This window comes from Tinamus guttatus, unplaced genomic scaffold (assembly GCF_059628265.1).
Source record: "Tinamus guttatus ecotype Peru unplaced genomic scaffold, ASM5962826v1 Tinamus_guttatus_pri_ptg000343l, whole genome shotgun sequence".
Taxonomy (NCBI): Eukaryota; Metazoa; Chordata; class Aves; order Tinamiformes; family Tinamidae; genus Tinamus; species Tinamus guttatus.
The window spans coordinates 705,001-726,058 of NW_028288877.1; the positions used below are offsets into that span (position 1 = coordinate 705,001).

General features: G+C 40.4%; 1 protein-coding gene across 1 annotated transcript in view; it reads right to left on the minus strand.

The window, feature by feature from the left end:
* The window catches only part of PREX2 (phosphatidylinositol-3,4,5-trisphosphate dependent Rac exchange factor 2), a 163,744-nt gene that overhangs the window by 12,003 nt on the left and 130,683 nt on the right, over positions 1 to 21,058 (minus strand). Inside the window, exons 37-38 of the mRNA XM_088529745.1 lie at positions 12,892 to 12,958; positions 11,150 to 11,340 (exon numbers count right to left, since the gene is read on the minus strand). Of these exons, the coding sequence (XP_088385871.1) occupies positions 11,150 to 11,340; positions 12,892 to 12,958 (258 nt within the window). The remainder of the gene's footprint in view (positions 1 to 11,149; positions 11,341 to 12,891; positions 12,959 to 21,058) is intronic.

Sequence of the window (21,058 nt, forward strand, 5' to 3'; positions counted from 1 at the left end):
CCCTTTCCAGGTGGTTACTGAACAAGCCTCCCCTCGCTCTCAGCTACTAATGTAGTTTTGGGAACTAGGGAGCTCTGGGTCTTTTTTGCCTACTTTGTCTACTTCTTCAGGTAAACATTAAAGAACAAAATCTGACCCTGGTCCTATATCCTCAAGTAAAGGCTGTAAGGGCTTCGTCAGAGCAGCTGGGAAAGTTTCAGAGATGCAGATCTTGCCCTAGCACAACTCGTCATCACGTCAGAAGGGAAGCACCACGGAAGGGCATCCTGGACGTGCCAGCTGCCTCCAGGTGCCCTATTGAGGACAAGGACGGTTCTTCACACATCAAGATCAACGCAGTAGAAGGTTTTAGAAATAAAAGGCAACAAAACTGAGTAGAAACAGCTGAGTACTTTTTAAGAGGCACAGCATGTCTCAGGGCTGCTATTCTGCATCAGTAGGCTGCTTGATGATTTTTCTGTTCAGAGCCAGACACAGCATTGCAATAATCAAATCTCTTCAACCAGAAATATGAGGTGTGTATAAATTGATCCTACATCAGCGGAACTTGACAAAAGCTACATTTTTCACATCAGAATAATAAAATTAAGACCCATGGTTGAAACAGCCTTTTGAGTCACCTTTTGGCAAACACTGACCAAAAGATTCTGTGTAGCTTATACTGTGCACACAGAACAGACAATATGTTTCATTCAGACATTCATCTTGCTGAGCAGAAGATCTGTAGGAGGAGAAATGTGTCTGCACCTCACTTTTTTTCTTACTGAGAAAAAAAAAAGTTTGGCATGTTTAAATTCCTCTAAGTAAATTTATGGACTGTAAAAAGTTTCACAGTAGTAAGTGTGGAAGACACTGAATTCAATCTGTATCTTTATTAATAGCTCATTGTTAAAAATTTATAAGTTAAGTGATCTTCCTTGGCCATTAAATCGGTTTTATTCCCCAGCCTCTTGTATATACTGACTGCAGAGTTAACCTGGAACCAAAGTCTATTGATCTTTTGTGTTATAGGCTTGATTGAAGTGAAAAAACAGTTAAATATTAGACTAGAATTTCTAAACCCTGTGTTGTTATATGTGTTTGAAAGATTGAAGTATTGCAAAAATAAAAATGCTTTACCAGCACCAAAACCTAATATCTAACCTTGAAGAAGAGACTGCAAAGGAAGCTTTGTCCCATTCACAGCGGGAAAAAAACGGAAGTACTAGAGAGGTGGTTTGACAAATATAATATAAACCAGAGAAAAAGGGTAAAAGATCTTCCCATAGAAGTGATGGAGGTTCTGGACGCAAAGTCCAGCTTCCATCCAAGCAGTTACTGAAACAATTTCCCCAGAAACCCTATCTTTGTGGAACTCAAAGGAATGAAAGAATGGAGAAAAAAGAATCCGCATAGTGAATATAATCCAAATTAACAACCTCCTAGATCAAAGTCAGGTTAAAGAACTTGACACAAACAACAATCTTGTACTGTCAAAAAATGAATGGTTTGTAATGTCTGTGATAACCATCCATTTCATTTTAGATAGGAAGCAATTTTGCAGTCCTTCCCAATAACAAGATTATACATTTTTTACAGCACAAGATGTGATTTGGAAATAAAGTTAAGTGTGTAGTTAAAAACACAGGGAAGTGGGAAAACCAGGACAAAGTGAGAGCGTGATGAGGAGCAGCCATTTGCAGTGAACCAGCATGACGACAAGCACCTCAGCAGGCTTCTGCAGAGAGAGGCAGCAACCAGTGCACGAGCCTCAAACACGCAAACATGCTCAAACCAAACACCTCATCGCAAGGCAAAAAAGTAGGCAAGAAAAGAAGGCCAAAAATAATTTTGAGAGTTACATTTTTATCACATCATAGAGAAATGGCAGAGAAGATAATCAAAATGATGCCTGTGACAATGTTAACAACTAACCCACTTCATAAAATGCAACATTCGATATTCAAGGTTAAGTTCTATACCCACTATTTAATAACATTTTTATTTGTTGAAGTATTTTAAAAATGTTAAAATAGGATCATTGGTTGCATTTAAATAGAGTATTTCATTGGAGATACAATTTAATTCTGCTAGATTTTGTGCTTCCCTCCAAGCATGTAAATGATCTGATAAACAGCAGCCTCAAAACCAGAATTACAATATTGGTTGTTGTTTTTGTGACATAATTTTTAAATAAGGTTACTACTTTCTAACTAAAACAAACATCACTGAAATATTTTTATTTTCATTGAATATCTAGTTAGTGAGATTGCCTGCAGATATAAAACTAATTTTACAAACTCTCCATGGTATAAACAGACCCACTGATAAGCCTCTACTTCATGCTGGTTCATTCTTCTAAGTTTTTAAATACAGTGTCTGAGTAGTACATATTCTTTACCACAAATCAAACTGCCCTGAAAATCAGCTCTAAAAGAAACAAATGCACACATACAAGAATTAGAGATTAACATGGAAAAGTCATAACTGGAAGCACCTTTGTAACAGGGCTGCCAAAACAGAAATTAAAGCAAATCTCAACCAATACAATTTCTAGAATTTTATAAAGATCGAAAAGTAGGGAATTCCTCCTATGAAAACCCTATCCTGGTGGTCTGGACACAGTTTAATTCGAAGGATTGAAGTAAGATGCAATAGTTGACCCTCTCCTTCTTTTTGAAAGCTAAGCAGCAAATGCTAGTAAAGGTTACAAAGCAATCTGCAATCTGTTCAGACCACTGAAAGTACCTGCTCATTTGGATGCAATCAGCACAGACAAATCAAACAAGGAAATCATTGGCGGGGGGAGAGAGGGAAACCTCCTTCAAACGATCTCACATACTATTCTCTTATGGGAAGGAAAAGTCCTAAACTGTGCATGGGAGCAAATCAAAATCTGTTCTCACTCCTTCTCATTTTCTCCCATCCCTTCTTTTATGTCAGAAAAACACAGCTCAGATTCATCATCTTAAATTTTATGTCAGTTAGAATCACAAATTCCCTGCCTTGACAGATTACAGCAGCAAACAGCACAGACATTTGGCTTTCCAGCCACAGCTGGGCTGAGAATTCCTCCTTCTCCCCATTTGGTTTCCAAGAAACAGAAGGGGCTGCAGCTGCCTCCAGCCCCTGCCTCCTGTTCTCAGGCTCCCATCAGTCACGGCAGGGTCTAGGTGAAGATTAGATACTAACTTTCAAGTATCTTCTGCATCAGACCCTCCTGAAGAAAAGAGGTTGAATTGTATTTTCTAATCACGGGCAGTCATCGGCTGACAAATTCATTTGTTTTTGGCTGGATGTAATTTTTACTAAAGCGCAGCAAGTCTGCTGGATAGACATATGCTGAAATATATAGTCATCTGAGGTGTAAAAGAGGAAAACAGATTGAAGATTGCTGAGAAATGGATTATTTCATGACAGCTTATTTAATGTCATTTGTCACCTGAGAGGAAAAATAATTTGAGCCCATATACAGAACCTGCTAAGCTGCCACTGAGCAAGTTAAAAGAGCTAAAAGAACCTAATAATTAAAATCATTCCCTGGTTGCAGTTCGAATTGTAGCCATCTTACATCCAAACATGCATTAAAATAGCTCTCTGAAAAATAACCTGAATAGAAAAAGTGAGATGAAACAAATTAGTTTAGTAGTTACCACATCAGCTACCTGCTGTCAGAAAGGTTGAAATGAGCTGTGTTCTGCTGGCGTGAATAGATGAAGTTTTGAAACTTCGTCTATTGGTTAATCTAACTAAAATCTAAAGCTTCTGCCCAACACGCAATTTAGTGTCAGTGTGATTTAAAATCATTTTCTTTTCATAGATCATAAGCTAATCTTACCTACATTTGTCTACTTTTTAAACCACTGGCAATTAAGCATTCACTTGTCCCTGCTATCATTTAAATTAGTGCTTATGGAGCAGCTATTATTTATATCAGTGTATGCAACACAAAGGTACATGACTGTAAGGTGTAGATTTTTTAGGTAACTCTTTATAATTACTGCTAATGGTTGGGTAATACATATCCATTCTAAAGTGTAACCCGAAGAAGAAAATAGGCCATAATAGACCATAATAGACCTAAAAAGGATAGAAAATACTCTTCAGGGCCATAAGTAATAAGTATTAAAAAGGGTAGACAGGCCTAACTAAAGGCTGTTTGCTACCATCCCTAAGATATTCTCACTGTAAGAATACAGCTCCATGCAAATAAAATTGAAATTTGCATTCATGGAGCTAAAAAGCACATTTTCCTAAAACATAACCATGCTCTTCATTTTCTATGCCCATATGCTGAAAATTTGCTGAACAGAATTTTTATTTTTCTCCTGGGGAGGAGAAATTTTGGCCAGCCAGGGACGAAATGGGTATGAAGTGCTTTACAATTACTTACAGTATTGTAATTTACAATTTACAATTACAGTGCAACTCTGCTGGAGTTCAGGATTTATGCTCAATCCCTTTATGAACCTTGTAATCAAGCCGAGATGCTTCCAGTGTGGAAAATCACTACCCTCAAAATCAACCTTGGATTTGAACAGATCCTTCAAAGTTTAGTGCAGTTATTTTGCCAGTGTAGAGCAAGCCATTATCCTGTACATGAAATAGATTTTATTCCATTATGATGGTTCAGTAAGCATAAGCAATGCTTCAAAAGTGACTGTCCATGGAAAATATTACTGAACTAGGGAAGCATGGATAGCTCAAGGCTAAGGAAATTTCTAACTCTCATTCATTAAAACACAGCCTGCACAAGGTTCCTTCAGGACAGGCACCGCTACGATTATGAAGTCGTGCAAACAAATATATCCCAATCCCCTTCCTACACACACGTTTGTGTTGGGCATGCATGGACCATCACATCACAGGATAATAAAAATTGATTCTACCAGGTATTCTCAACCACAAGCCACCAATTTGCTAGAAATAGGCAGTGGCTTCTCACACTAGGGAATCAATCCTGGAAGATAGCATAGATAGTCACACTGCAGATCTCAATTTGGTTCAAGTCTCCATTCATACTTTGTAAGCTACTCCCAGGTCTCTTTCACTCAGGTCTATTAAATTCAACATTTATATTCAACTTCTAATCCTGAAAATGAAAAATGCAGAAAGTCATATTGAGGTTTTTTTCTGTATTTTATAGAAAGATTATCATCAACCAATCCAAAAATAAAAAAAAAAAATCTGATTCTTTTACCTTTCTTGAGAGAGAGAGAGCTTTTTGAAAAACAACAAAAAAGTTATGACCTGAGTTATAAATTATCTGTCAATTTTAAAAAAATGAAACTGCACAGAACATCCTTTCAGAAACAATGCTTCCTGTAAGATCTTGACACCTTTAATTGGCAGAAAATGTTGCAAGGTGCACTCATAATTAAAATAATAAAATTAAATTTAAATATTTAATAAAAGTATTTAATTAAAATAAAATTCTTTGATGAAAGAACATGATTTCCAGGAACCACCATGCTTTTTGTTTGCTCATGCTTAATCATACATGCAAACGCAAACAACAGTATCTTGCATCAAACAAAAAGTCAATATTGACAATTATCTTTCATTCTATATATAGTTATCTTTCACATGAAAAAGTTCTATGCCCATGCAAAAAGGCAAACAAATCTATCTGCTGGAAAATTGCAGTTTATCTCTTGTCTCCCAAGACTTCAGGTTATTCAATCAATTCACTTACATCTCAGAAATTAAAGATTTTTCTTCTTAATAATTTTCATTAATACTCTGGCATTTTCTGTGAAGAAGAGTCAGAGTTTCCCAAGCACCTGGACTACAGATAGGAAAATGTTGCATGAATTGAAGAGTAAGAGGATGATTCAACAGAGCAAGATGATCAAGTTGTGTATCAACCCACCATTAAAAGTCCACAATGGTCCATAATTTTAAAGGGGGGCAATTAGAAAAAACACCCTGAGATCCCTATTAATAATAAGTTAGGGTCATCTGAGCTGAATCAGGGCACATTATGTGCATCTCTGCATTTTTGGATTGTATTCTAACCAAAAGGATGTCTCAGAATTGAAAATTTGCAAGAGATCTCAAAGATTATAAGCTTTTATATGCCCGTAGGGTTGAACAAAACCACAGTGTACCAGCTTGCCTATGTAAGGAAAATGTAAAGGAAAAATAAATGGCCTTAAGAAGACAAATTCTCACATATTTAACAATTATGTGTTCTTGCGTAGTAATCAACACTATCCTATATTATTTTATGGACCATAAAAATACACTAACTGGAAAGAGATGTAACAAAACTTAATTTAGAAGAAAAGAAGGGAATCTTGACTAAAGGAGACGGTTGTAAAACCAAAAGCAAAGGTTAGATGAGAAGACCAGGGAGGACCAAGGATTCAGCCTACAAAGCCTGTTAGTGGTCACATTGGTCCCACAAAGCCTAATTACTGAATGTCTAATCTGAGGCCCGGTTGCAAATCCTCGGGTAGATTTTCTTGCAGCAATTTTATCAACTCAATTTCTCCGGAACGGGAGCCGGCCATGACCGATAGCTTCCAGCATCACCCTGCGCTGCTGTGTGGAAGATGGCGACAGGTTTAGTCGGGCTCAGGAGCTGCGCCAGCTGCAGGAGGCAGCATCATCAACCCTTAGCAAAATCTACCTTAGCATTCAGCTGCGTGTCTGCCAGCCAGAACCCCGCTGCTTGAAGGATGGTAACAGTCAGGAGAGACTTCCAGGAGGGGAAATTAAAATTCAGAAAAGAAAATAAGACAGTTATTTTCCTGGGGTTCATCAAGATTATAAAGGACCTCTCTTCTCTCAATCCTCCAGGAAATGCAAAATTTTAAATAAACTTGGGATTTGTTTTATTTGGATGCTTTAAATGATTCCTTTGAGCCTGTGAGGCTTATGGTCCCTGAATAGACTTCTGCAGCTGCTGCACCTAATTTCATTTTGGCATGGAAATAGGCTAAGGCCTGTTTGTGCAATGCAGTCTCTCTCTTCTCTCAAGCAGGAGCTAGCATCATGATTCAATAAAATTTAAAAGTGCCTTTCATCACTTAGATTTGTACAGACTGATTGCACCTTCAAACAGAATAAAATTAGGCAAGGAAACAGGCAGCAGAAAAAAACACGGTATTGTTTATCGGTGACAGTTGATTGGCAGGTAGAAATGTAATTATGGATGATGGAAAAGGCAACACAGAACTGCAAACTATTGATTTTGGACTAATTCTGAGTTCTCTTCCTGATGTTGATCAACAAGGCATGTTCACTTATGGTAATCCAAGGGGAGTTTGTAGCATTCACATGTCACTTAGGACAGTGAAGGTTAAAGAACTTATTTTCCTCTGATTCAGATATATTTGAAAAGAACTGCTGTCTGAAATAGATACAGGATTTCAGGCTCTAATGCAAATTGGTAAACATATTGTCCTCATAAAAATCAAAGCAAAATAATCACTAGCAATTCAAAATCCACAGTATTATCCTGGATATAAGGATGAAAATATGAACTCTGTCAAGCTGTTTTAGCCTAGTGTAGTGTAAAAAGCAATTTAATATGGATCACAGAGAAGTCAGAAATCAAAACATTGCTGATCCTGAGCTCAGCAACCACTGTCAGTGCAGACAAAGCTGCTGTCTCATAATTCTCTGCTGCTTCTGCATTGAAACTGCCACCCAGGGTCTCCCTCCCAGGCTCTTTGCTACTTGCTTCCAGATAGAAAGAGAGAAGGGTGGCAGAAATTCCCATTCTCAATCCATGATGCGCAGGCAGGGAAAACACAAAAAGGTTGTGAGAGAAATTTCAAAGTTAATATACTTTAAACAAAAGTGTACATATATATTTAAATTATGACAGATTAATGGTTTGCTCTGTTTCCACTCCCCAAGAACAAAAGGAAGAGACTGACCAGCAAAGCAGCCTGAACTCTTCCACAGACTCTCATAAATTCTCCTCCATTACAGAGGAATTGTAGAAATTAGGCTAATATTAATTAAAGTCAAAGCATGTACAAACTTTGTTCTGAGCCCTCTCTATTTTTTAAGATGGAAAACTCATAAATGAAGAATATACTTTCAAAAGTAACCTGCAAGCACAATTCACATCTTTCCCCCACCTGCTTTTCTGGTAGTACAGGGAAAGAAGTTTTCAACTCATTTCATTTCTGTAACCTGGTATCAAAAACAGTCAGTCGCAAGTCCTTGGTCTCAGCTTACAAAAACTGGATTTCCACAACTGATCTCAATCAAGTACTTGACAGCTCTAGGAGTGTTTAATTTCTAAGAACACAGAAGGCACAGAAGATACATTGCTGAATACGAGTCAAATATTCCCTCTGACTGCAAATCAGTAGCGTGAACCCTGAAGATCTCACTTATGAATTTTAAGACCATTTTTATGCATGATTCTCTCCTCTGATTAAACAATAGTCCATCAGAGAAGCAGAAGGCAACAGAGGAAATGATTTTTGCCTATAGGACTTCTTCCTCACAGGATTTCATGATGCTGCAAGACAGATGCTCTCTATGAAGTCACAAGGAGAGCAGGTTCCCAAAAAGCACAGCAGAACTTAGTATAGGAATTTGGTCAGTAACAAAAATCCTGCTGTTATTTGGAGACAAAAAAAAGTTTTCTGTCTTGGCAAAGGCAATTTCAGAATGCCAAAAAGCAGAGGCTATTTAGTGCTCGAGTGTAGAGATGACCTGTGAGAGGCCAGAAAGTGAAAACAAAGTATGGTGAGGTTTATGGCATAGCAGTCCAAGAAGAGACTTTTTCATCCATCAGTTTATTTATTCTCTTACCTTTCAGAAATTCAGGGCAAAAGCTCCTTGGGTACATATAAAATTGTGTGTAATGCATTTCTCTTTCCTAGAGAAACTATGCTAAATTATCTTTGATGGCACTAAAAGCTGATGTTTCTTTGAACAGAGGGTAGCCACAAAGGCAGTGTTAATGGACAAGTGAAATAAAGGTATCTTATACAAAAGCTCAAATGGCCTCCATTCAAAGCCTGCAGGACGACAATCATGCTTTTACAGAAAAAGGCTTTGCACATTTTCGTTTATAAATAGTCAGTCTTCAGTCCTTTAACATCCAGATAGAAGCCCATACACGACCCATCCACTTCCCATTATTCACAGAATAGTCGCGTTGGCTTTCTAAAATTTAGTGGTTTTAAAATATAATTATTTAGATACTTAATAGTTTATATATTGGAATTAGCAAAAAATCTCATGAATTCCATTCCATTGTAGAAACAGTTCATGCATGTTGCTTCCTCTTCAGTCACCAGATTATTCTGAATAATTTGTGACCTCTTCATTGTAGGGTCATAGTTTGGGGGGAATATTAAAGCTGTTCTGATTCTTTTCTTAAAAAAGAATAGTGTTTTCTGGCATAGGTATGTTTTCTGGCACAGGTATATTGGAAAACTCAGAATTTACTCTATGAAGTCATTAAGAAATACAAAAGAAGTCCTTTTCTGCTTTCTAAAGAATGACAGAATGAAGCCCAAAATCTTTTCTCATCATGTTAGAAACACAACTTTGCTTGCTTCAACACAGTAAAGTCTTCAGAAGAGTACTCATGAATAAGGAATTCCTTCCCAAAAGCACAGATTTTTGAGGAAATAGTGATTAATATTCTTGAGAGTAGATCACTCTGAGTGATTTCTTTGTTTTGTTGGAATTGCATAAGGCTGATGGGGTTTTTTCCACAAAATTCTTGTTCACTGCTTTCCAAAGCAACTTTTATAAGCAGAAATCAGGCTTTGGTAAACCAAAGCTGTTATTTCCTATGTGAGCAGCAGAGGAAAAAGTACTGCCTATTACTGTTTTTTCTTGACCAGAAGGATTAGCAAGAGTTCCAATTTGGGAAGCAGGATTCTCTATATCATAAAGACATCTTATGAACCTAAATAAAAAGCCAGAGAAAAGCTGTATAGTTCATGGCTTTCTGAAAATGAGAACTTCATGCTGCTCCACGCTATATAGTATTTCCATCTTCATCTAACACAGGGACTAGATAACACACTCTTTTCATATTATTACCTAAAACAGAATAGCATATTCAGCACATCCTACACACCTGTATCAATAATGGGGAGCACTACAAGCAGCCTGCTGCTGTCTTTGCTGATAGAAACGGCAGGCACTCTTATTCTATTGCACTGACTACATACAGAGCTCTTCCTGTTTTCCATGCCTTACAATCTGCTCTCGGTATATGGTGCAGTGCTGTTCCAAAGCTCTTCTAAAGAAAGGGACTTACCTAAGAGAAGGCAAGGTTCATTTTAGCGTAACATACTGATGAACAAGTCTGCTAAATTACAAATCTGCATAAGGTCAGAAACTAAGGCACAATTTTTACAGCCCATCTGTAATTTACAGTTTGGAATTTTTACAGTGTTTTACATAGTGTTTTAACATCAGATTTTTGCGTTTTTTTTCTTTTACTTTTTTATTTTCCCCAATGGTAGTCTTTGCCTGTTTGGTATAATGCACTATAACGTACAAAAAAAATACACTACCCAATTGAAACATATTGCTATCTTTGACAAAAATTATTCAACACTAGAGAACTCTCTGTTGTCACTCAGATATGTACGAGAGTATGTGCCTATTAAAACTACTTAGTGATTTTAACAATAAAGCTCAATAAAGCTCAGTTGAATGTAGCTCTGTTCATTTCCTGCTCTTATATTAATCACAATATTGTTCTACATACAGAACTTCCAGTTACTGTATACTACCCCTCCAAAAACACATACCTCTTCTTTTTTCCTGTTTTCCTTGAAAAAAGCTCTCTTAAGATTCTCTCTACATACAAAATACAATATTTTTTTGAACTGTAGCACAAGCTTAATATAGTGTGTGCTATTCACCTAGGAAACCTTCCTTTATCTGCTTTAGCAATTAGGATTTCTGCCTTCTCCTGACTTGAATGAGAAACAGCCCATTCTAACCATATAAAATGAAATCATGCTGCTCATTTTTCTCAATCAAAGCCAATACAATTCTGGAATTTAACCACAAATCCTTTAACCGTATTAGTCATTTACTCACATGCACAAAAATACAGCATGTGATTTTCTACAAGCGAAAAAGAAAAAAAAAAAAAAAAAACAGGCAAACAGGAGTGCGATGTCTGAAAGACTGACTGGAACAGTGGGAGGGAAGGAAATTGTCGTACCGGTGAACGCCGCTGTTGCACATAATGATGTGACAGGCGCCGAGCCTGCTGCAGAGCTCGGAGGACACGGAGAGCAGCCCCACGCCGGAGGCGCTGCAGGCAGTGTACGCGCAGGCCGCCGTGCGCTTCGAGCGGATGAAGGACCCTATGAGTCGGTAAAGTTCGTCCAAGCAGTTCAGAGGTCTCATAAACTGCAAGACAGAAAAGAGAGATTGAAATATGTGCTACCAAGAGCACACAAAATGCTCCCTGAGGGTAGCGACATGTGTTGTGATCTGTGGTCACTACAGATGCAGAGAGACTGGAGGAGAAAGCCCAATGTAATATAAATACAAAGCATACAGTCTTCTGTGACATGACTTACAAAAAAAACTCCTAACTTTTGAATTGTTGCTATCACTGACTATTTCATTCTCTACAGAGGTGTTTTTCACTTCAATAAACTGTCTAGGCCCATTAATAAGTTCCTATTAATGTTATTTCCAAAGACAGGAAGCCACCAAGAGACAACCCTCTCCCATACGCATATGCAGAAGGGATGCCAGGCCAGATTAAATGGCTCTCTAAGAAAACCAACTTATGAACCAGAAAATAGTGTCCTCTCTTTAGTGAGGATTAGAAACAGTCTATTTGCATAACAGCATGCAAAAAGCAAAACAGGCAGTACTAACAATAACACACTACAAATCAAGAACAGTTAACTCTGTAGCAGAACTCAAAACAACCTCAGCATGACCACACAGAGACTGAAATGACCCACCTAGTTTAAGTAAGAAGGCAGCTTCATGTGGAAGGCGGCTCTCAGAAGAGCAACCTTCAAGAACAATTTAGCAATGAAAAGCAGCACCTCGTGGTGACTTATCCAAAAGAAAGGTTCACAATACAGTTTCGTATGGTGAACCCCCTAATCCCAAATTCCCTTTCTCTTTATTCTAGAGACACTTAAAGATTGAAAACAAACCAACAAACAAATCAGAGAATGAAATATTTGAAAGACAGAGAGCATGCTCTAAAGACAGTTTTAACTAATTAGAGAAATAGTAGCCTCGCTTGCTCTTATGTTTACCATGATTGGAAAGTGTGCAGATCAAGTAAATCAATTATAACAATGATTTAAACCTGGACACAAAAAGATTAAAGTTTGTTTAGCTCCTATTGATTTAGCTAGCATACATTTAAATTGATTTAAATTGGTGCCACTTACTCCCACAGAGGTAAGGAGAAAAGAGCAAAAGTCAAGGGCACAAGCAGAGATCATGCACTCGCTCTTACTCCAGTTACAAGGAAGATGCATTAGATGAAACCAGCATTGGTCACTAGCATCTCCTGGTCAGATTTGATTTATCAGATGCTTTTTTCTTGTCCCTGACCTTTTCACTAAAATAGAGAGGGAACAGGTTTCAGAAAAATAAGAGCTTCATATATAGCTAAATTTCTTCTGTTGCACCTGTGAATGATTAGAAAATGAAGTTGTGACTCCCTACAGAGGGACCTTGCAGTCCAGCACAGATTCGACACAGGCTCTATCAGTCTGTTAACACTCACTGCAATACACCAACGTAAAATTTGAGTCTGCTTAGGGCTCAGCGGTTGATCACTATATTTGTCAAGCATGTCCCTTTTTCCCCACACCTTTGAATACTTGCAATTTTCAGCGGAATTAAGAAAGCCAAAGAAAAGAATTAGAGTAACGCAACATGCAAAATGCAAAGCTTAATTAGTTACTTAACAGTTTTATTCACCTTATCTATATAAGCAGCTTTAGATGTTGAATTTGGAGGCAGGTTTGACTTGTCCAAGTAGAATGCCCTGACAGAAAAAAAAAAAAAAAAAGGTTATTTTTTAAACTCTTGAGTAAAATGTTTATAGGTAATTATTCTTAAATATCATCCTAAGATTGCACCTTTTTTATTTCAATTTCATGACAACAGACTATCAAATACGAGAATGAATTGGCACTAATACTCTTTCTTTTAAAGAAATGTGGAACATTTTTCTCATTCTGAAGACAAATTGTCCCCCTGCCATTTCACAGTAGAGCAAAATATTTTACTCTCCAGTTAGTAGAAAAAATGAATCTGAAAACAACTCTCCAAAAATATCCATGAAAGGGTTGTGGCAACTGTCTTGATTTTAACGTTGACTTCGGGAAACTTGGCAGAGAAATAATATCTGAACCTTATGCACTACAAGCTTTTTATATCAGCATAACTACAGAATAGCACCCCAAATACAGAAGACAGTACTGCCACAGAGGAAAAAGCTCACAATACAAAAATGAACAAAAAAGCAAAAACCGTACAGGTGGCAGATACACAAAATACAACCAAAATAGCACTGGTAATAAAATCATTGATTTCATAAGCTCATGTACGTATTAAATTGGTAATAAAACTCATTGATCAAACTCATGTATGCATACGCAAATAAAAGCAACCTGTCTTTCCGTACTACCCAGATTTTTGAGAAGGAGAAGCTGTAGAAAATCTAGGTTTACCAACAGACGAAAGCACGAGAGGGAAAGCACACTTCTGGTCTGGTGCTTACCTACCTATTGTGTACTGCAATTCATCAGTCCATATTCACACGCCTCCCTCTGTAACATTGCACTTAGCTATGAATGCTATCAGAGAGTTTCTATGGTAGAGAAAAATGCAGCGTCCACCCTGTTACACGACAAAGGTTGGCTGGTTTCTACATGACACAGAGGGGACCGAGATTTGGTACAGAGGACTTTTATATTACTCTTCTCTCCTAAACCAGGAAAGTTTTTTCTCTCCAGCGCCAAAAGAGCTTCTTTGACCACAAGCATTAAGATGCTAGCAAAGGGCATACAGGAATCACGGAGTTCTTCTCCTATCTCCTCTAGCTCATAAACTCTAAAGCATTTTTTTCTCTTTACCTTATAAGCAAAATAGTTCCTCACCAGCACTGAGTTATTATTAAGCCTTCCATGTGTGTGTGGTAAGACCACAGGATTCATTCTGGTGATGGAAAAGCTCCTAAAATGTGCTGGCACAGCTGGAAACAAAACAAAAACTTGCCAGGTGTCCTGCCCGGATGAGGCAACAGCTCCCACTACAGCTCTCTGGCCAAGGCAGGAAAACAGCTTGTGGGGACTGCAGGAAGACTAGGCTCTCCAGGGGAAACTTCAAGGTATCACCTCGATCCAGCCCTGATGCCTGTGCACAAACAGGGGGATCTGACTAAAGGCTACCGCTCTCGGGCTGGATCCAGTCTGGAAAAGGACCCCAGCTGTCCTCTGGAGTGTGGTAACCAAACTTCAGCTCTACTGAAAAATGAAAATAAACACGGGAAAGAATGCACCCTTGCATCAGGAATTAAAGGATAATCTGGAACCTCAGTCACAAAAACACTGATACCTATATAGCATAAGAAGCCCCATCCTTTTCTCATGGTTTTATCCACATGAGTAAAGCCATTCACATGGTTGCATACCTGTGGGGCACAAATGGCAGATTTCAATAGCTTTTTATTCTTTAATAACCTAGAATAACTGTACTAATAATAACAACAACAACAAAATCCAGCAGAGTTCTAGCTGAATTTGTTGCTTGTATTTTTGCAGATTTGAAAAAAAAGCATCTTCTCCCACATTTAAGCCTTGAATTAATTCCATGAAAAAACACAGCAAAGCTAATCTTGTTCCATTATCCTATTAGGCCTGTTGTACCATCAGAATGCACTCTGTATTAAAGAAAGCTGGAATCTATTGGAAGGAAGAGAGATTCGGAGAGAAAATTACTGGTAAATCACTATGAATGGCCACAGCACATAAAAGCTACCGCGGCAGCAACACACCAACCTTCTTCTTTGTTAGCAAAGCTAAAGCATCATCCTCCCATCCGCAGAACATTATCAGACTAAAAGCCTATACTGCTTTCTCCTGCTATGCCACAGGGAAATCTGCTTCATTCACAGTCTATTCAGCACTCTTTAGACTATTATTTCAGTAATTTCAGCTACATTAAATGAAACCAGAGCCCAGATATAAAGCAGCACACAACTAATGGAATACATGGAAAATAATCCACTCAGGGTACAAAAGGAAGCAACATGGACACTAGAAGAGAATATACAATTATAGGAATTACTATATTAATTAAGGCAATTATTTATTAACCTAAGAACAAGCAAAAAATCAGCTATACACAACATTGATTATAAATACGAAAATATTCTGTTACAAATAAAACTCTTCCCCCACACACGATCAGATAACACCCCCAGATGTTTCTCAAGTGCTTTATTTTTATTGCTTTTCATAAAAACTGTCTTCAGTATTTCACAGAACATGTCAAACTATGGACAGCATATAAATTTCCAAAGCACTTCACTTAATTACTAAATGCCTGTTAAGGTCCTTAATCAAATCTTATAGGAAAAGTTAATGGCAATCTTGGCATGGTGCCCTATTTGGACATTTTCTAATCCATTTGAAACGGAAAAAAATGAAATCATAGTTTTTAGTCAGAAAATGCCGTGCCATTTTTGCTGCTAAAAGCTGTTTAACTTCTCTCAGTTGTAGCAGAGCAGCTTGGAAAAAAAGAAAGAAAAAGGTGGAAAAAAACAAGAGGCATCAGAAGTAAAGGATTACACTTTTGCAAGGTGTTCCCTCTGCAAATAATGGATCAGGCAGGTGAGGGAAAACCTATGGGAAAAATGAAGTACCAAACAACTTTGGGGTTCAGAAATAAAAACCTATCACAAAATGAATGATTTTTGAAGAAGCTTTCCCACAATTTTTGTACAAAGAGATGCAGAAGTGGTGATATTTTGATCTTAGTGAAATGTTTTGCAGGGTCCCCTACAAAATGGACCAGGCAATGCAAAAGCCTGCAAAATGGAAACAGTATGAGCCATCGAGGTCCAAACGTGCAGAGATGTATTTGTAACTTTATACATGCATGTCATCCAAACACAGCCAAGTTTCTAGGCTAATTCCTGTTGCTCCAGGAAGCCCACAGGTTTATCCTAGATGTTGATGATCCTTTCTTGGAAACATGAGGTCAGTAGAAGAAGGTGGGGAGAGGCAACAAAGGACAGGTGATGGGACTATGGAACTAAATAAGGGCAAGTAGGGACTTACTTAGAAAATGGTTTCTGTTCTAGGAAGGTTTTTGCTTTGCTGCTTTTATAGCACAGAAGAATTAAGTCTTTATCACTGTGGCATACTGAAGATATTCATACTACCTTCAAGAAAAGGATGAGAATATATTTGAATGCCACTTGATTTTTCATAATTTGGTCACATTATTCAAGATCATGTGCCTTAGCATGGTCAGCACAACAAAAATCCAGCAGTATCTGTGTTCTGCCATTTGGTCATTAACTGTGCATGTGTGCAGCGTATCTATAAACATACATACGCATAGAATACAGATATATGTACATAAGCTTCCAAATTCAATTATTTCACTGACATAAAGTATCCATCACAGAAAACTACTTACTGTCAGAGCAAACAAATGGAAAAGTCTGTGTATTCTTTCTGGTGAACACTAAGTCTAAATAAATGATAAATTGCCATGTATAATTACCCTCTAAGACCATGTTGAGGGCTTTTAAGTCAATTACTTCAAATTGCATATGTAAAACCTACAACGGTTGACACTTTCTAACAGTGAATACTCTTTAAATTGATGTTTGCTGCCACACGGCAGTATTCCTGTTTATTTTACTGGTGCTTCTACAATTATTTGTAGTATTTCTATTTCTCTATTCATGCCAAAAGTCCAGAATAAAAAGAACTTGAATATTACTTCCTTATTTACATGCACAGGGCAAGAATAATCCTCATATTGACATAATATAGTAAGGTAATTTTGTCAATAATACCCTTCTATTCCACAGAAGTCTAAACATATGAATAATTGGATGATATGATTGATTGGATGATATGATTGATTGGATGATATGATTGATGATATGAATGATTGGATGATACCTCAACAGGTACGAGGCCCTGGAACATGTGAATCAGATAGAGGAGGCCTTGAACCAAGGCCTGTCTAAGGGGATCTCTACAGAGGGGCAGTCTAATCCAAGCAGCAAGGCTGCTCCCCCTAAAGTGAGAAGGAGCACCCGGAAGAAGCGGCGGGTGATCGTCGTGGGTGACTCCACGCTGCAGGGCACAGAGGCACCGATATGTAGACCGGACCCCTCATCCAGAGAGGTGTGCTGCTTGCCTGGGGCCAAAATAAAGGATATCACAGAAAGGCTCCCAAGAATAGTTCAGGAGTCGGACTATTATCCTCTACTTTTGATTCATGTGGGTGCTAATGATGCCATGGGGAAAATGAGGGACGTCAAGCAAGACTTCAGAGCCCTAGGGATGGCCATCAAAGGTACAGGTGCCCAGGTGGTGTTCTCCTCCATTCTGCCAACGAGGGGAATGGACTCAAGGAGGAGAAGGCGAATATGGCAGCTAAACAACTGGCTGCGCCGCTGGACCTGGCAACAGGGTTTCGGCTTCTACGACCATGGGTCTCTGTTTGATGACCAACAGCTAGTGGGGAACGATGGTACTCATCTTAGCAAGAGGGGCACACGTCTCTTTGCAAAAAGGCTGGCCAACCTGGTTAGGAGGGCTTTAAACTAGGCAAGAAGGGGGAAGGGGAGTGGCACACTGACGCGGCAAGCAGTACCGCACAGCCCAGGTCAGATGGCGGCCAGCGGGAGTATGGTAGTGGGGAAGTGAGGATAGGAAATGATCACGGAGGGTCCTCTTTCGCCCCTCCTGGGAAACCTGTGGCCTCTGTTGCTTCCCTGAAATGCCTGTATACCAATGCGCGAAGCATGGGGAATAAGCAGGATGAACTGGAGATCTGTGTGCGGTCCCAGCGTCATGATCTCATCGGAATCACAGAGACGTGGTGGGATAGCTCGCACGACTGGAGCGCTGCCATGGAAGGCTATGTGCTCTTTAGGAAGGACAGGCTGGGAAGGCGAGGTGGTGGAGTTGCTCTTTATGTGAGAGAGCAACTGGAATGCATGGAGCTCAACCTGGGAGTCGAGGATGAGCGAGTTGAGAGCTTGTGGGTAAGGATTAGAGGGCAGGCTAATGTGGGAGACACTGTGGTGGGTGTCTGCTACCGGCCACCTGACCAGGACGAGGAGGTTGATGAGGCCTTCTATAGGCAGCTGGATGTTGCCTCACGGTCACAGGCCCTGGTTCTCATGGGGGACTTCAACTATCCCGACATCAACTGGGAGGACAACACAGCCAGGCATAAGCAGTCCTGGAGGTTCCTGCAGAGCGTCGACGATAACTTTTTGACGCAGGTTGTGGAGGAGCCGACGAGGAGAGGTGGGCTACTGGACCTCGTGCTATCAAATAGGGAGGGCCTAGTAGGAGATGTTAAGGTGGGGGGTAGCCTCGGCTGCAGTGACCATGAGTTGGTGGAGTTCAGGATTCAACGAGGAGGAGGAAGGGCTGTAAGTAGCCTTGCGACGATGGACTTCAGGAGGGCCAACTTTAGCCTCTTCAGAGACCTCCTCGGTAGAATCCCATGGGCTAGTGCTCTAGAAGGCAGGGGGGCCCAAGAGAGCTGGTTAGTTTTCAAGCGGCACTTCCTCCACGCCCAGCAGCAGTGCATCCCTGTGTGTAGGAAGGGAGGCAGAGGGGGCAGGCGACCTGCGTGGATGAGCCGGGAGCTTGTGGCAATGCTCAAGCAGAAGGCAGCGGTATACAGAATGTGGAAAAAAGGACAGGCCCCCTGGGAGAAATACAGGAACGCAGTCAGGGAGTGCAGAGATGCGACAAGGATAGCTAAGGCACGTCTGGAAGGCAAGCTGGCAAGGGACGTTAAAAATAACAAAAAAAAATTCTTCAAATACATTAACAGCAAAAGGAAGATCAGGGAGAACGTGGGTCCGCTGGAGGACGGGATGGGCACCTTGGTTACAAATAACACAGAAAAAGCAGAGTTGCTCAATGCCTTCTTTGCTTCGGTGTTTACCAAGGGCAGCCCTTTAGAGCCCCAGGCCCTAGAGGCAAGAGAAGAAGCGGGTGGAGAGGAAGACTTGCCCTGGGTAGAGGAAGATTGGGTCAGAGAGCACCTAAGGAACCTCGATACCCACAAATCCATGGGCCCTGATGGGATGCACCCCAGAGTGCTGCGGGAGCTGGCAGATGCCATAGCTAAGCCGCTCTCCATCATCTTTGAAAGATCCTGGAGAACGGGGGAGTGCCGGAAGACTGGAAGAAGGCCAATGTCACGCCAGTCTTCAAAAAAGGCAAGAAGGAGGACCCAGGCAACTACAGGCCAGTCAGCCTCACCTCCGTCCCCGGAAAAGTGATGGAACGGCTCATACTGGCTGTTGTCTCCAGGCACATGGAGGACAAGAAGGTGCTCAAGAGTAGTCAGCATGGATTCACCAAGGGAAAATCTTGCCTGACTAACCTGATAGCCTTCTATGATGAAATGACCGGCTGGATAGACGAGGGGAGAGCGGTGGATGTCGTCTATCTCGACTTCACCAAGGCTTTTGACACCGTCCCTCACAACATCCTCCTGGGCAAGCTCCGGAAGTGTGGGATAGATGAGTGGACAGTGAGATGGATTAGGAACTGGCTGGATGGCAGGGCCCAGAGAGTGGTGATCAGCGGTGCAGAGTCTAGTTGGAGGCCTGTGGCTAGTGGGGTCCCCCAGGGGTCAGTCCTTGGTCCAGTCCTGTTCAATTTATTCATCAATGACCTGGATGAAGGCACAGAGTGCTCCCTCAGCAAGTTTGCTGATGATACCAAACTGGGAGGAGTAGCCGATACCCCAGAGGGCTGTGCTGCCATCCAGAGGGACCTGGACAGACTGGACAACTGGGCGGTGAAAAACCTCATGCAGTTCAACAAGGCCAAGTGCAAGGTCCTGCACCTGGGGAGGAATAACCCCAGACACCAGTACAGGCTGGGGACCGAGCTTGTGGAGAGCAGCTCTGCGGAGAAAGACCTGGGTGTCATGGTGGACGACAAGTTGACCATGAGGCAGCAGTGTGCCCTCGTGGCCAAAAAGGCCAATGGGATCCTGGGCTGCATTAAGAAGAGCGTCTCCAGCAGGTCGAGGGAGGTGATCCTGCCCCTCTACTCAGCCCTGGTGAGGCCGCATCTGGAGTACTGTGTCCAGTTCTGGGCTCCACAGTACAAGAGGGATGTGGAGCTGCTGGAGAGAGTCCAGCGCAGGGCTACAAGGATGATCAGGGGCCTGGAACATCTGCCCTATGAGGAGAGGCTGAGGGAGCTGGGCCTGTTCAGCCTGGAGAAGAGAAGGCTGAGAGGGGATCTAATCAGTGTATATAAATACCTCAAGGGAGGGAGTGCAGAGGACGGTCATGGTATCTTTTCAGTGGTGGCCACTGATAGGACTAGAGGAAATGGCCGGAAACTGAAACATCAAAAATTCCATAGGAACTTAAGGAAAAATTTCTTAACAGTGAGGGTGACAGAGCACTGGAACAGGCTGCCCAGAGAGGTTGTGGAGTCTCCTTCTCTGGAGATCTTCAAAACCCGCTTGGATGCAGTCCTGTGCCACGTGCTTTAGGTGTCCCTGCGTATGCAGGGGGGTTGGACTAGATGATCTCTAGAGGTCCCTTCCAACCCTAAGCATTCTATGATTCTATGATTCTATGATTCTATATGGCACATTATATGTGCCAGGGAAAATATGTATTTCAGCAAAAAGGGCGAAGTAAGGAGACTACAGTCCCATCATAAAATACGATTATGAAAATCAGGGGGATTCAAGCCTGAACATCTTTATGTCAATGATACAACTCTACATACTTTGTATTTAAGTTTTATTATATTTATGTATATAATACATACCTATACTTATGTATGTATGTATTAGCAGTTAGATAAAGGTTTAATTAGCAAAAAATCTTCATAACAAT